This window comes from Leptidea sinapis, chromosome 12, assembly GCF_905404315.1.
Source record: "Leptidea sinapis chromosome 12, ilLepSina1.1, whole genome shotgun sequence".
Taxonomy (NCBI): domain Eukaryota; kingdom Metazoa; phylum Arthropoda; class Insecta; order Lepidoptera; family Pieridae; genus Leptidea; species Leptidea sinapis.
The window spans coordinates 13231146-13247957 of NC_066276.1; the positions used below are offsets into that span (position 1 = coordinate 13231146).

The 16812-nt window shown below is 34.4% G+C and overlaps 1 protein-coding gene across 3 annotated transcripts in view; it reads left to right on the forward strand.

Annotated features, from left to right (window-relative positions):
* Positions 1–16812, forward strand: part of LOC126967074 (AP-1 complex subunit beta-1) — a 37391-nt gene that overhangs the window by 17229 nt on the left and 3350 nt on the right. For all 3 annotated transcript variants that reach the window (XM_050811452.1, XM_050811451.1, XM_050811450.1), the window contains 3 exons: positions 839–958; positions 1894–2041; positions 6266–6383. In XM_050811452.1, the coding sequence (XP_050667409.1) occupies positions 839–958; positions 1894–2041; positions 6266–6383 (386 nt within the window). The remainder of the gene's footprint in view (positions 1–838; positions 959–1893; positions 2042–6265; positions 6384–16812) is intronic.

Consider the following 16812-nt stretch of genomic DNA (forward strand, 5'->3'; position numbering starts at 1 on the left):
CCTGTAAGGAAGGTGTACGTGCTTATTTTTGAAGGTACCCATGGCGACATTTCTGGGGCGTAAAAATGATACGTATGTTAAACCTACGAAGCTTACGTTTTTACTGACAATGATAAACAAAGGACAAACTGTTTGTGTGTGTGTGTGTGTGTGCGTGCGTGTGTGTATGTCAGTGAGCGTATAACCCACCCTTGGACCTATAAGAAAAATTTCATTTAAAGTTATAATCTACAAATTTATAGCAGAGAGCTATTTCAAGTATTTATGGCTTTTTATTAAAAATATTTAAAGCTAATCAAAAAATAAAGCAATAGCAATACAAAACAGAAATTAAAAACACTAGACTATTTTGAAACAACTTTTATGACCGAAAATTTGTGTGAAATAAACCGAGTCTATTTCGGCTCAGTTGTCATATCATCAATGCAAAGGCCCTTTCCAAATGTAGTATAAGAATTCAACAAATGATATTACTCATTTGGGCGATCGATATGAGGCAAATTATTTTAAATTTTAAAATTTCAATGTACTCAAAACTTCCTTGCGCGAAGTTTCAATGTTGATACGATATGGGTGCCTTCAAAAAGGGTATCTACACCTTATTAGAATGTCGGCAACTTTTCTGTGGTGTGACGGTGGTGATCGTATGCTCGTTTGTCCTCATATACTATAAATATTGACCTCTAAAGTGCGATTTTCGAGAAATTCTCTTCCACTTCCAACCAAACTATGGAGGGAAGTGGTGATCACTTGACAACAGGTGACCAGTGCGTTCCTTCATAAAAATATTAGTATAAACTTAACCTTATCTGTGTTTTAATGTATTTATGTGTATTAGGAGTCTATCATCGGCGACCTCTTGTCTATGGATATTGGTGCGCCCCCCGCCCCCGCCCCCGCTGCGCCCGTCGCCCCCGCTTCCAATCTGGACCTGCTTGCGGGAGGACTCGACGTGCTCGTGAGTATACTGATTGTACAACACGAACTCATACCCACAATTTCATCATTAATTATTTTGTCATTATTTTGCGAACAATGATATTTTTTAAGTACCTATATCTGCCGAATGCTTAGGATCATTTAAACGTCTAGAACCTTCCCAACCTTTTCTTAGCACTTAGTCACCAGCATACATAGTAAAAGGGTTGCGAATCAGCTTTCGATCAACTTTAGCTTCTGTATTGGAATATTCTGGGAAGTAACAATTGAATGATGGCTCTTAATGTGTTCTTATATTTTTGCCATGTTTGTTTGTTTTTTTACTTTACATCATCCATAAGCACTTTTAATGTCGCAAACGTTGAACAATAAATGGATCTCCCCAATTTTGCCTAACCATTACTGAAGTTTGCAAATAAAGGCGCGAAGTTTATCTTCAAATAAAAATACATTTGCAACATCTTCTGATATTTCCGGAACCTTGTAATTGTAAGTTTAATTTATTTAAGTGTGTGAAAGTATCAACAACATAAGCCAAATTTATCTGAAATGTTCGATCAGAAAACTGTTTTAGCAACTCATTCATTTTGTTGTTTGTCAGCTAGAGAAATCTCAACCTCTGCCCCTGAGCTCATACAATCTTCCCAACATATTACCCTTCGATAGCCGCCTAACATCTGTGTGAAAGAGAAGCGCCGCATAGTCTCCATTTCAGTGCACAGTTTTTACTGTTTTTTTAGTATTTAAAGCGCTGCTTTTGATAACATTTACCATATTTATGGCGATTTGCATTGTATTTTTAAGGCATCCAGAAAGAGTCTTCGAAGCTAACGCCTGACGATATATGATTCAATTCCTTGCCTTAGAATTCTTCTGTTTTACTAACGTCGCCAGACCATTATAAAATCAAAATACAATAAATTGTGGTTACTAATTTAATAATATGTTGTATAGCTCGGCGGAGGAGAGTCAAGCGGAGCGGGAGCAGTGCCGCCGGTGGGCGGAACAGCCGGCCTGTTGGGAGACATCTTTGGTGTGTCGGCACCTCCCGCCTGCTTCACGCCGCCCAAGCAGTGCTGGCTGCCTGCTGACAAGGGGAAAGGTAACAGCTTAACATTGGGCAGAGCAGCTGGTTGGCTGTAGCATACTACTCCTTATACACAAGGTAGTCCTAAAGCCAATCTGGACTTACGGTATCCAGCTCTGGGGATCAGCATGCAACTCCAACATTGCAATAATACAGAGAGCCCAAAATGGCATCCATAGAAATCCATCGAATTCCCCATGGTTCCTAAAAAACAAATGAACTTCATGAAGAACTTAAAGGAGATTGAAACGCTTTCATACATTCCTGGGCCCAGGTATTAACAAGATGAAAGTAGGACCATTTAAATAATCCGTAATAGAACATTTTGCAAGATTTGTCAATCTAGGAGCTGAGTAATCAAAGATATAAAAATGAGGTTGGGTAGGTAGTTAACAAGTCGGTAACTTAACGAATACAAAAAGAAACGAATTGACAATGATGAAGAAAAGAAATGATCTGTCAGACTGTCATTGTCAAAATGAAGTTAGCGTTGAGGAACATGGATTTCACTATCGTTTCACTATCGAGTATTTTTATGTAAATCGATTTATTGATTATAAAATAATTGTTCAGTTCTGTTTTTTCCTGAGAAAATAATATATTTTATTCATAATATGGTCATTTGCACATAAACTGTACACCTCATTAATAATATTTAAATAAAACAACTGGATCTTAATATTATTTCAATCGATTAAATATTCACTCGATTAGATTTTAAGCGATTTTCTTTATTTTAATATTTTTTCGGTTTGTATATTGCAAATTGAGCTAGTTTTTTGTATTTCACATCAGAAAAAAATACTCTTTTTTTTAAGTATATTTCAACTTGTTAACCATCAGGCCCAAAAGTATCAGTCTCCTTTAAAACAATAAAGGAAGAAATTAAACAATATTCTTCAAATTACAAAGATCGCCTAGCAAATCACCCAAACCCATTGGCAGTGGAGTTACCAACTTTAAAGCATCCAAAAAGACTCAAGCGAAGTAGCATAGTCGAATTGGACTTAAATTAATTGGAAGAAAGGTCGATGGACCCCTCTTCCGACAAAATTCTAGACATCTACACATCTGCTCATAGTTTGGGGACTGATTGCAGATATAATAGAGAAAAAAAAAATTTAATAATCCCTTTCAATTGCACACTGAACGTTCGTTTGTTACAGCGGTCAGAAGTCAAAAGTGTATAATATAATATTGATACACTCTTGCCAAAAACTAGACATAGCTTGTTGTACTATGGTTTGAACACAGCGATATATTTAATACAATGTACTTACGTAAACAAACAGAAATACAAATAAACATCCATGACTGGGAAACAAACATTCATATTCATCATATAAATGTTTGCACCTACGGGGATTCGAACACAGGAGCTCTAGCTCAGTAGGCAAGGTCACTAACCACTGGGCTATAGGGTGCTCAATAGACTTCATAATTTAATGGAATTTACGCGAAAGCAAAGTTGCATACTACGCGCTTCAAATAAAAATAGGAACGTCATTAACCTCTATCTTTCAAATGTCTCCTGAAAAGTACAGTTTGAATATCAATATTATGGATGTGCCGATATGTACTGCGAGCACTGCACAGTGCTATCACTGTAGAAAAATTCGTTCCGTTATGGACTGCCAGTATAATGCCGCAGTATCCTAGGGAAATATATGACGTCATAAATCGCCGCCATATTCTACTGTGAGCACTGGCGTTTTCGAGATACTCGCAGTACTTTGATCACGTGATCAGACAAAACCACTCGAGTGCCTAACGTTTTATAAACAATACCTACAGTTTAATCCCAAATATTTTTAATTGTACAACAGTTATTTTTTAATGAACTAGAAAACTCTAATACACTCATTTGAATACTGCGTCAAAAAATGCGGCTGACAGTATACGGGACTGCGTTCTATTTTAAATAGTAACCAGTATAACTGGCTATAAAGGAACGGCTGCACAGTATACTAAATTGACGTCACATTGTACAGTGGTCGCAGTGCATATCGGAACATACGCAATAATAGTCTTATATCAAATAAAAAAAAAGTTAAATAGTTGCCAATTATCTAATTATATGTCATATTTAATTTGTTAAAGTTATAATTGAAATGCGCCACAATTTGCAATGTAACGCTTCTGAAATAAAAATCCTTTCTATACTACAAGTATTAAGACGCGGTGAATTTTTTTATTGTTTGTGCATAAGGTGTGCATCGATTTAAGTGTATTATGCAAATAGAAACAGTTATAATTGTAATGTTATTTCGTATATGTAATATATTTGGTAATCTTAAATAATAATCGAAATTCGACCTTATGTTTTATTACGTCACATAGCCGTAATTCAGTCCGGAGAGTTTTTTTTATGAAAATACGGGACGATACGAGCATAAAAATCAGCTGATGGTAATTGATACGCCCTGCCCATTACAATGCAGTGCCGCTCAGGATTCTTGAAAAGCCCATAAATTCTGAGCGGCACTACAATTGCGCTCGTCACCTTGAGACATAAGATGTTAAGTCTCAATTGCCCAGTAATTTCACTAGCTACGGCACCCTTCAAACCGAAACACAGTAATGCTTACACATTACTGCTTCACGGCATAAATAGGCAACGTTGTGATACCCATAATCTAGCCGGCATCCTGTGCAAAAGAGCCTCCCACTGGTAAAAGAATGCGTTAATCTATTTTTTTTTGGCGTCAGGCCCAGGAAATGAATAAAATTTACCAGCTTCTGCTGTCCTGTCATTTTCAATAAGGTGATTATTGGATTTACATTACATATTAAATAATTGTCAACAGTATTCAGCATAGGTGACAGCACACGCTTGACTAAAATGCTAATTATGTAAATCATATTAGGCAACAGCGGAATATCTAACATCATCCCACCATCGGGCGGGTCTAGATTATGGTTAATAATAATAAGCCATTTTATTCCGAAACTATGTACATACAATAATTTTTAAATCAAATTTACAATATACCTCTAATTTCGGCGTGCCTCCTTAGCATAGGCCTTCTCTAAAGTTTTTCATTGTTTCCTATCTCGCGTGGCTCTCCTCCAGTTAGGACCTGCTGTTAACATCTGGTTAACTGCCTACCTCGGCTTCGCTTGCCATCCCTTGGATACCATTCGGTCACTGCCTGGCTCCATTTTCTTTTTTCTCATTTTATTTTCATTGTCTCACATCAATTGCCCAATTTCCAGTAAGTCGGTGACTTTCATTTTTCCATTTCATTGTAGAACAATGTTTCTTACTCTATCATGATTATTTTGTAACAATAACAATGGCATAGTAATAACGTATCAGATGTATGTTTTTGTAGAGTGAAAAAAAAAGAGATTTGGGATAGTTGTTCTTCTGTCTCAGAGCAGCATTTGCTACCGAAGCGGTGGTAGTATTTTTATACATTAAAAAGTGTCTAAAGGAAACAATTTTGAAATGATGTGCTCATAATGCCTTTTTGCCAAAATAGTCTTTACAAGAAATCACCTAATAGTTTTTAAAACACAAAATAAGTAATAGTTCTACCGAACCGAAAGATCACTTCAAAAGTCAAGTAATATTGCCAACTCTTACAACGAAATTGAATTTTGTCGTGTGATTTGAGCGTCGACATTCCGTTGAAAACTCCTGGATCGTAGTAGCAGGCTGATATATAGATAACATTTGGTTAATTTCACACAACTATCAATTCATATAAATACCTTTATTACCAATAAGGATTTCATTCTTACGTACTTATGAATACAGAACTTACCTAAACAGCGCAGTAACACAGGCCTGATATATCCTAGGGTTTGTTGTAGATACGACATTTTTTGTTTAATGATGCTAATTTACCAGTGGCTCCTTCGCACCGGATGCCGGCTAGATTATGGGTACCACAACGTTGCCTATTTATGCCGTGAAGCAGTAATGTGTAAGCATTACTGTGTTTCGGACTGAAGGGCGCCGCAGCTAGTGAAATTACTGGGCAAATGAGACTTACCATCTTATGTCTCAAGGTGACGAGCGCAGTTATAGTGCCGGTCAGAAATTTTGTGTTTGTCAAGAATCCTGAGCGGCACTGAATTGTGCAGGGAGTATCAATTACCATCAGCTGAACGTTCTACTCGTCTCATCCCTTACTGTCATAAAAATAAATTAATGTCACTGTTGTGGAATCACCGGAACGTATTTAAATACTTTATCTTGTCTCCCTGGTCTTAAGGTACATTTGTGTGCAGGTCTTGAGGTGTGGGGCACATTCAGCCGGCAGAACGGGCAGCCTCGCATGGAGATGACGTTCACCAACAAGGCAATGCAGCCAATGACCGGCTTCGCGATACAACTCAACAAGAACAGGTGTGTATAACCCAACACGTACTAATATATAGAAAAAAATCTCTAAATCTTTTATCTACATATGCCAAGGTTATACAAACTTGCCTGGCTTCTTCGTCTAGCAACAAAACTTTGGCCCTTGCTCTCTTGTGGTACTATCGACCTGGCCCGTTATTACCTCGACCTGACCTTGGAATGTTCCATGTACGCCCAGGTCGACCTTTCCTAATATAATTATTACCTTAAAGTGTATATAAATAATCTTCAACAATTTTGTTAAACTTGAGTTTTGAACAAGCATGAAACCCATCGGCTACCATAAATCATCAGCAAATAATTACAACTTTTTTGATGTGACACATCTATAGCCGCACGTAAAACCGATTTCTGGCGTGGCGACGCATGCCGTGGCGACGCGTCGCCTTGTCACAGTAATACCGTCCTCAGAGGCAACATCGAATATAACTATTACCGAAGTCACTGATTAAACGAATTAAGTAGTCACGATTTGAAATAAATTCGTAAATTTTTGTATTTAATGAAAATAAATGTTTATTCAATAAATAGTCATCGTTATCTGGAAAAAAATCGTAATATTTTATTTGATCATTATGACATATTTAGTTCCTATCACAATATGTTCTTTTCTGCATATTACTTTTACAAAATAATGTCGATGTTTCACATCTGCCAGGCGTCCCGTGACGGCTCACATTTTTTTGATTGGAACAAAACCAATTAGAGATAACATTAAACATAAGTGTATTTAAACAATATGTTATGTTTTTAAAGTGATAACCCTCACTTCTAGGATTAATACACAAATAAAATTTGAAAAACAAAATTTTATAAACGATGCGGGACTCGAACCCACGATCTCCGGCGTTCAGATGAAGTCACAACCTGAGAGTTGAACAAAGCAAACAAGATTTTATAACGAGGGTAAACTCGAACGGTTAGCTCAGTTGGTTAGAGCGAGGTTAGGTTGAGACTTTGAAGAAGTTTTAGAATTATTTGATATATGGGCAAAAAAAAAATATGAACAAATGACAAAGCTTTATCCCATTTTAGATGGTATAAAAACTAGTAACACAAATATTGAGTCATCAGTTGCTTTTCTTGCAAAGCAGAATGATGACTTAATAAAGACGATTGAGAACTTGGAGCAAAAACTAAAAATTAAAGATCAACAAATTATTATACTTGAAAATAAAATAGAAGATATGATGCGAATGAATCGTAATAAGAGTCTAGAAATAAAAAATGTTCCATTGAATACCAAAGAAGGACTTATCAAAATACTCGAAAATCTGACTCAAGAAATGAAACTTAAAACTAAAAGGTCAGACATGGTGGACATTTTTAAGATTAAGTCAAATAATGGAAAAAAAATCTATTGTTGTAGAGTTTACAACAGTATAAGCGAAAGAAAACATATTGAGATCAGTGAAAAACTACAATAAAAAGAACAAAAATAATAAGCTATGTGCCAAAAATCTTGGAATTTCAACTAATACAGATACACCTATCTTTGTATCAGAGCATTTGACCCAAAATGCATCGAGACTATTTTGTTTAGCTAGAGATCTGAAACGATTGAAGAATTACAAATACTGCTGGAATTCATTCGGCCGAGTATATTTGCGGAGAGAAGATTTTTATAATAAGCTTCCTGAAAACATAATGGAAATGTCCCTCAACAAGTTCAAAGCCTATATTAAACATAAACTTATGGAAAAATCGTATTACAATTTAAAGGACAAGAATTATTATAAGATTATTTAGATGATAAGAATACCCATGCTGTATGAATTGCTCTAAAAGATTTGAGCTTTAGTTACTCTTAATTAAATATAATAGTATTTATAATTATGAATAATTTTTGAAAAATTGATAATTTATAAAAAAAGCCAAATGGTAAAATTTTAAGTAGAGGTGTTTAGTGAGTGTTGTTGAATATATTTTAGATGAACATTCTTGTTTTTTGTTATTTGGTTGAGTTCTTGTGACATTTTTCATCATGCTCGCTTAAATGTCACTGCTTGTGGCGGCGACGTGGGACGGGTCGTTCCCTTCCCTAAAATATGGTCGAGGGAGGCGATGGCTGGCCCATGCGTCATGCTCGTGAACGGGCGCTGCTTGCGGTGGCAGGATGATCCTGTGGCCGGAAACTCTAACTCATGCTTTTAAAATTAAAAATTATATTTTTTATAATTGCTAATGAAATGGTTGCTAAATACCTTTATTTATTTACGGTGTGTGTGGATTGATGCATCTACTGTACCATGGCCTAGTATTATTGTTGATACAGTAGTAGTCGGCCGTGATTGTACTCAATAGCTCTTGTTTTTATATATTAATTTACATTTTTTTTGAGTATTTGTAGTTTGAGTATTATTGCTGCATCACTTTACATATATTGTAACTGAAATGATTTGTGAGTGATTGCCACAAAGAGTTTCTTGCCACTTCTTATTAAAGCTCAACCCTCAAAGGAGGTGGATATAAAAAGAAAAGTCATTTCCTTGACCTGCCTGAATAAGGTGATTTTGATTAGATTACCCTAAAGGATTGAACTTTTGATTACTGTTAGTAAAATATAATATTAATTACGAGTTTAAGCAGAATTGTCAAATTGTAAGTAGAGGTATTTGGTGAGTTACATTATACGTAAATTAGGATTATTTTATTGTTGTTTGCTGAGTTCTCGTAACAGGTTTCATCATGCTCGCTTAAATATCACTGCTGGTGGCGGCGACATGGGACGGGTCGTCCCCTTCCCTAAAATATGGTTGAGGGAGGCGATGGCTGGCTCATGCGTCATGCTCGTGAGCGGGCGCTGCGTGTGGTGGCGGGATGATCCTGTTGCCGGGGACTCGGTTTCAGATTCCTAAAAGTTATTGTGTATATATATATATATGTATGGATATATACATGTTTATTTATTTATAAACGCTTATAAAATGCTCACAGAATACCTTTATTGATTTATGGTGTATGTGGATGATGCAGCTACTGTACTCAATAACTTTTGTATTAATTTACATTTACTTATTTGACTTACTCGTGTAAGACATTGACTATTTGACGTTTGAGTGTGTTTGTTGCATCATTTTACATTTTACATATTATATTGTAATTGAAATGATCTGTAAATCTTGATATAAAGGAGTGGCAATGAGTTTCTTGCTACTTCTTATCATCATTAGCTCAACCCTTTACGAAGTAGCGGTAGATTCAATAAGAAAAATATTTAATTTTTTTATAATATCATAAGTGTCATTTCCGTGACCTACGTGAATAAACTGATTTTGATTTGATTTGATTTGAAAAAGACAGTTCACCTATTATTATGGTGACGGGTGAAAACCAAATTATTAAACTAAGAAACCAATGACTAAACTTAGGTAAAAATATTTTTATTTTAACTAAAATAATTTATTTATATATTTTATCAATATTATATTTTTGCAATTATTATATCAACATATTGTTCAAGGCCAACTACACACACTCATTTATATCAATAATTATAATATTAATTATCTACCAAACACATAATAACGGGTCATTACTTAAAACATGAAAATGGAATTTTAGCGATTCATAAAATATATTGTAATGGATAATACAAACACGTTTTGCATGAATTAGACAATCTCACTAATATAATTACACATCAGGTTCAATTGATACATTTCATAAAAAACGCTTTTAAAAAAAGTCCCTGCATTTATATTAGTAAATCAAAATATTCGCAGTATTCATAAAAACTCTAACTTAGATGACTTAGACATTAATAATAGTTTGCTAAACATAAACATTGATGTGATCATTCTAAATGAATGCCGAATATAAACCTTGATAAACCCCTCCCCCAAAAAAGTAATTATGTGACTTACAGTACCACAAATAAAATTAATCAAAATGATGGAGATGTCGTATTTATAAAAAGAAAATTTAAAGTCAAAGAAATAAAAATAGAAGGTGCTTCATGTCTTTTTACAGATGGTTTTACTCGGCTTAAGCTAATATGTATATATCGTCCTCCTTCGGGAAATGCAGAAATGTTTGTGAAGTCCATTGAAAAATATTTAGACCACCCTTATCTTAATAATAACACATTAATAACCGGATATATTAATATAAACATAATAGATGGAAATAATGATTACACTCGGACTCATCTTGAAATGCTAGCTGCACATAACTTACTACCAGGTCATAAATTTGACACACGTATAAATAGTTGTATAGATCATGTAATGACAAAAAAGATAATACTAAATTCACAACTTATCTTGGGGTATTAGATACTACTGTAACCGACCACAAAATGACGGCAGTATATTTGTACCACACAACTATATCCAGTCAACCTCCAAAAACAAAAGAGGTTACAAATTACAAGGGTGCAGTAGATACATTACAAGCCAATTATGATTCTAACTTCTTAAATGAAGAAGATCCCAACACACTTACCACGAAAATAATAACCTTGATAGTAGATTCACTTAATATAAATATTAAAACTGTAAAAATACCCTCCAATAAAAGAATAATTAAACCTTGGCTAACTCGTGGTCTTTTTAAATGTATAAAAAATAGAAATCTTCTGCAATACAAACTTAAAAATGATGACACTAATAAATATTAAGACTAACATATAAGAGGTACCGAAATTATTGTAATAACTTAATTAAAAAACGGAAAAATACTCATGAAAGACAATTACTTGAAAAATCAAAGACAAATAACAAATCATTATGGAAATGTTTAAAAAGTATTACAAATTTAAATAATACAAAAAGTAAAAATATAGAACTTATTAATATAAAACCGACAGCCATCGAATCAGCATATTACGTGAATAACCACTTCAGAAATGTGGGTAAATTACTTGCTGAAGATATACCTGTAACTGATAATCATTCAACTTCCGCATATTTTAAACATCTTTCATCACAGATAAATAGCATTGGCATAATAGAACCTGATCCACTTGAGATAGAAAGTATTATTAATAACCTTAAATTTGAATTTGCCACTGGATACGACAATATCCCTGCAATTTTTTTTAAATCAGCTAAATCCGTTTTGATCCCAATTATTACACACCTAAGCAAGATCTCTTTACAACAAGGAGTATTTCCATGTGAATTGAATAAATCAATAATACATCCAGTGCACAAAAGTGGGCCTAAAGACGATGTAAACAATTACCGCCCAATTTCTGTTCTTTCAACTATATGTAAAATACTAGAGAAAATTATTATCAAACGTTTACTAAAATATTATGAAACGTATAACATACTCTCACCATCTCAGTATGGCTTTCGTAAAGGTGTAAGCACTGAAAACGCTATACAAGACTTAACTCAGAATATTACAAATTAACTTGATAATAGAAACAAAGCTCTATGTACTTTCCTCGATTAAAAAAATGCATTTGACACCATCTCAGTCCCCGTCCTCTTGAAAAAACTTGAAAATATAGGTATAAGGGGAACTTTTTTAAGTTTAATAACGGATTATCTACAAAATCGCACACAAAACGAAAATTAGTGATGATATAATTAGCTCTGATGCACCTATGCTGCAATTTGGAATACCGCAGGGAAGTGTATTAGGGACTTTATTTTTAATATACATAAATGATTTATCTAACTTTAAATTAAAAAATGGAAGGGTATTTTCCTACGCTGACGACACCGCGTTACTCTTTCATGGAAGAAGTTGGGCAGAAGTATTTTCCACAGCCGAGTTGGGATTAAACTCTGTGCTTAAATGGTTACAATTAAATCTCTTTATCTCTTAATTTAACTAAAACAAAATATATTACTTTTGCCATTCGTAATTCTACACAGCCTAATAAGAGCATGATATTAACTGCTCACTGTTGCAACTTAATAAGTCATATTAATTGTAAATGTTCTCAAATAGAAAGAGTAAATACCACAAAGTACTTGGGTGTGATTATTGATCAAAATTTGTCATGGTATCCCCAGTTAGAACTTGTTGCTAACGGATGGATATTTAAACGCCTGTGAAATGTATGTAATAGAGCGCTGCTAACTTATATTTATAACACTCTAGTTGAATCCGTTCTCCTATACTGTATAAGTGTATGGGTGGTACCTTTAAAACAAAATTTCTACATATTGAACGTGCACAACGAATAATAATAAAAATCATATATTCCAAAAGTAAATTCTATAATACTAGCAAACTTTACCATGAAACATTACTACTTACAGTCCGTCAGTTATATATTCTGCAATGTATATTAAAAATTCAGAAACATAGAATCATTGACTCTTCCATTACTTTGAAAAGAAACCCCTATACGGTCCTAAAACACAAAATCGTAAGAACAGAATTTGCCTCAAAGCAATTTGTCGCTCAATCCACCAATATGTATAATAAAATTAACAGATCCCTTAATATTTATTCACTTACATTTAGGGAATGTAAAATTAATGTTATTAAATGGCTAAAAACACTCAACTATGAAGATACGGAAAAAATACTTAAAAATTAATTAGTTTAAAAATTTGTAAACGGTTTCTAATTTTAAGATATTATTAAAAAAAATTGTATTATTATAAAACATAAAAATTAAAGATTTACAGCCCGTTCACAAAATTTGCTCCTATGTATAAATTTATTTATCTACTTATAGTACCGTATATATATATTTTCGTAGGTTTAATATAATATATATATTGTTAAGATGTTATATTTATGTAAGTTCCTATGTTTACGTGCATATATGTGTGTGTGTGTATCATAATATGTTTCAAAATCAGTAATAATAAGTAACTACAATGTTTGATATGTTGTACATTTTAACTATAATCTTTATTTATATCAAAAAAAAATGTTTGTACATGATCCTAACTCCCATGTTTATGTGGTCGTCCGGCTGCGTACCTGCGGCTAGCATGATGCTAATATAACTTGATCCACATTGAAATTAATGACTTATTTCGCGTGCGATCGCCCGGGCCGCCAGGCCGACTAGATAACTGGTTTTGTTTGTTTATATTCCAATACACTAGAGACAATAACTTCCTTACTTTTAGTTTTTAATATTGTTTTGTATAACTTGCAATGAGCGATTCTCTCCTAACACAGATTATCTAAATCTACCAGGAGTTTCATATGTGATTGTAAATGACTGTGTACAAAGAAAGAAATTTTGAATATTGAATTTGATTTGAATTAATATGTTGACGTTTACGTAACAGCGAGCAGAGTTTGTATTTTATAGACTAGCTGAACCAGCAAACGTTCTATTGCCAATTAAAGTATGTAATGAAAAAAAATCAATAATTACATTTTTTTGGGTATAAAAAATAGATGCAACCGATTCTCACACCTACCAAATATGACGATGCTAGAACCATAACCAACGAGTGATCTAAGTGACATATTTTGGCAAAAATGGTTCTTTTACACAATTGCAAGGAAAAATTATAATTCTTTCAGTCCATACTGATCTACGTGCTTCCCAGTATATTTTCCTTGAGAAATCACAACATCTCACTCAGAATCAAAAAAATCTGTTTCTGGAATAGCGGAAAGAGATAAGAGAGATAAACATGTACCTTGTAAAAAGCTGTCTGATGAAAAGTTGAACTGGATTAAAGACCACATTAATAGTTTTCCGAAATTTGTGTGTCACTATGGAGAAAGACGATCAACACGAAAATATTTGCGCCCGGATCTTTCAATGAACAAAATGTATGAACTTTTTAAAGCAAAATGCGAGTCAGAAGGAAAACCAATATTGAAAAAGAGTGCCTACGTCAAAGTATTTACAACCGAGTTTAATTTACATTTTTATATCCCTGAGGCAGATACTTGTAAAACCTGTGATATGCTCGAGATATCAATAAAGGCGGAAGAAGATATAGAAACATGCCTAGCTAAAAGGGTACAAAAAGATCAGCATATTAAACTTGCAGGCGAAGTAAGAAACATATTAAACGACTGTAAAGGTAAAGTCAAAACTGATGAATCATTATTAGTAGCTACTTTTGATCTGGAACGAACCCTGCCTCTTCCTTATTTAAATACTGGTGAGTTCTATTATTTAAGACAACTGCAAATGCTAAACTTTGGTATCCATGCTTATACTAAGGAAGGAGAAAAAGTTCTCATGAATATGTGGCCAGAACATTGTGGGACCAGAGGCTCGCAAGAAATTATGTCGTCACTTCACTACTTTCTAGAAGATTCCGTGCCGGACACTGTCAAATCATTGTGTTTTTTTAGCGACTGTTGCTCCGGTCAAAACATAAACTGGAATGTTTCACACTTTATGATGTTTCTGGTTAATAAATCGCTATATCTAAAAACTATCACCATGCATTATCTCGTCAGTGGCCATACTTACCTGCCCAACGACACTGACTTCTCTTTAAGTCGGGAACTAAAAAAGAAGACTGATATCTATACACCAGAATATTGGATGAAGCTCGTCCGAGACTGCAGAAAACAAAAACCTTTTACTGTGCGAGATATGAAAAATAAGTTTCTAGATTTTGTAAGCCTCGCAACACTATTCAAAGATTATCGGGTTGTATTAAGAGAAGGCGCAAAAATTTCTAAGATAAAAAGTTCAAGATAGAAAGTTTTGTAAAGGTTCAAGTATACTTAGTTACAATGATGACTACACGGAAACATATGAAACGGTTGATTTGAAACCAAATGATATGGATTCTGAAACTTTCTTTTGTAACCTAAAGAATTATATACCAGAAAAAGCCCCTGAAACTAGATTGATATCGTATAAAAAAATGCAAGATATAAGAAAAACTCTAAAATTTGTACCTCCTATCCATCATTAATTTTACTTGACAATACCACATGTTCCTAGAAGAGGCGGCAATCAGAAAGCGCAAGATGATAATTTTTTGCCGGCTGTATTTGGTGATGATTAATGTGATTTTTCTTACAATATCAAAGTGAAAACTTTACACTATTATTACATTTTTTTAACTGCCATAGTGATCTAAGTGTTTTTTTTTGTAAAACTAAGAATATTAGTTTTAATAAATAACTCATACTGATAAAAATTGTTATTTTTTTATTTAAAACTCATTAGAATTACATATAACTAAAAAATAATAATAAAAAGCTCATAGATTTCCAATAATAACGCGTAACGCATTTCTTTAATTTTCTCAGAAAAATACTATTGTGCCCTAGATCACTCTGGTTCCAGCGTCGTTATATATCCTACTACAATTACTACACTGGCCTTCAAGTATCACACTTTTAAAATTGGGATAACGTTTTAAGTTCACAAGATATACTTTCGAAATAAAAAGGACTCCAAAGAGAATTTAATTTTGTACATAAAAATTTATAGTCGGTAACCTTCTTTTAAGAATTTGCTGAAAAAAAACTTCAAAAACAAAACCATTCCTTTTCAAAGTGGACGTTTCCGAATTACAATTTTACCATTCACATTTTTCTTTCTGTTTTAAATTTTTTTCAAGATCGATGAGTCTTGTTTTAAAAATTTATGCTAAAAAGCACATAACATTTATTTATCATGCCTCTTTCAGTTGAAGAATGTGCTAGGATCATGGCTTTTCTGGAACTAGGCATCAGTATGCGTCGCACTGGAAGAATGGTGGATGTGACGGTACGAACGGTCCAGAAGGTAAAGCGAAGGTACGAAGAGACTGGACACCATCTGAGGAGACCTTGTAACGGCAGACCCAGGTGTACCAGTGCCCGAGAAGATCGTTATATTATTTCCACTGTGTTAAGAAATCGCCACCAAAATGCAGTTGAAGTCCAGCAACAGCTACTTTAGACCCGGAGGGACTACATTAGTGACAGTACAGTGAGAAGAAGACTTGCTGAAGCAAATTTGAAACCCCGAAGACCAGCGAGTGGCCCAAAACTCGAGAGACAGCATCGAGTAGCGAAACTGCGATACGCCCGTGAACACATGCAGTGGGATGAAGTAGAATGGTCAAGAATTTTGTTTGCAGATGAGTCTCGATTCTCCCTTTATACTTCTGATGGAAGGCGAAGTGTTTACAGGCGACCTGGTGAGCGATACCTTCAAGCCTGCATCTCAGAAAGAGTCCAATACAGTGGGGGCAGTGTACATGTATGAGCTGGCATATCTTCAGAAGGTCGCACAGAGCTAGTAGCCATAGAAAATGGCACCCTCACTGGGCAAAGAAATGCTCAAGAAATTCTCAATGAGTATGCAGGGCCGTATTTAGCAAATATGAGTGATGGATCGATGCTGATGCATGATAATGCCCGGCCACACACGGCTCATATCGTACAAGAGTATATTCAGGAGGTCGGTATCAGCGTGATGGCTTGGCCATCAAGAAGTCCTGATCTCAACCCGATTGAATACGCCTGGGATGAGTTTGGGAGGCTAGTCAGAAATTGCAGACCACCACCTACTACC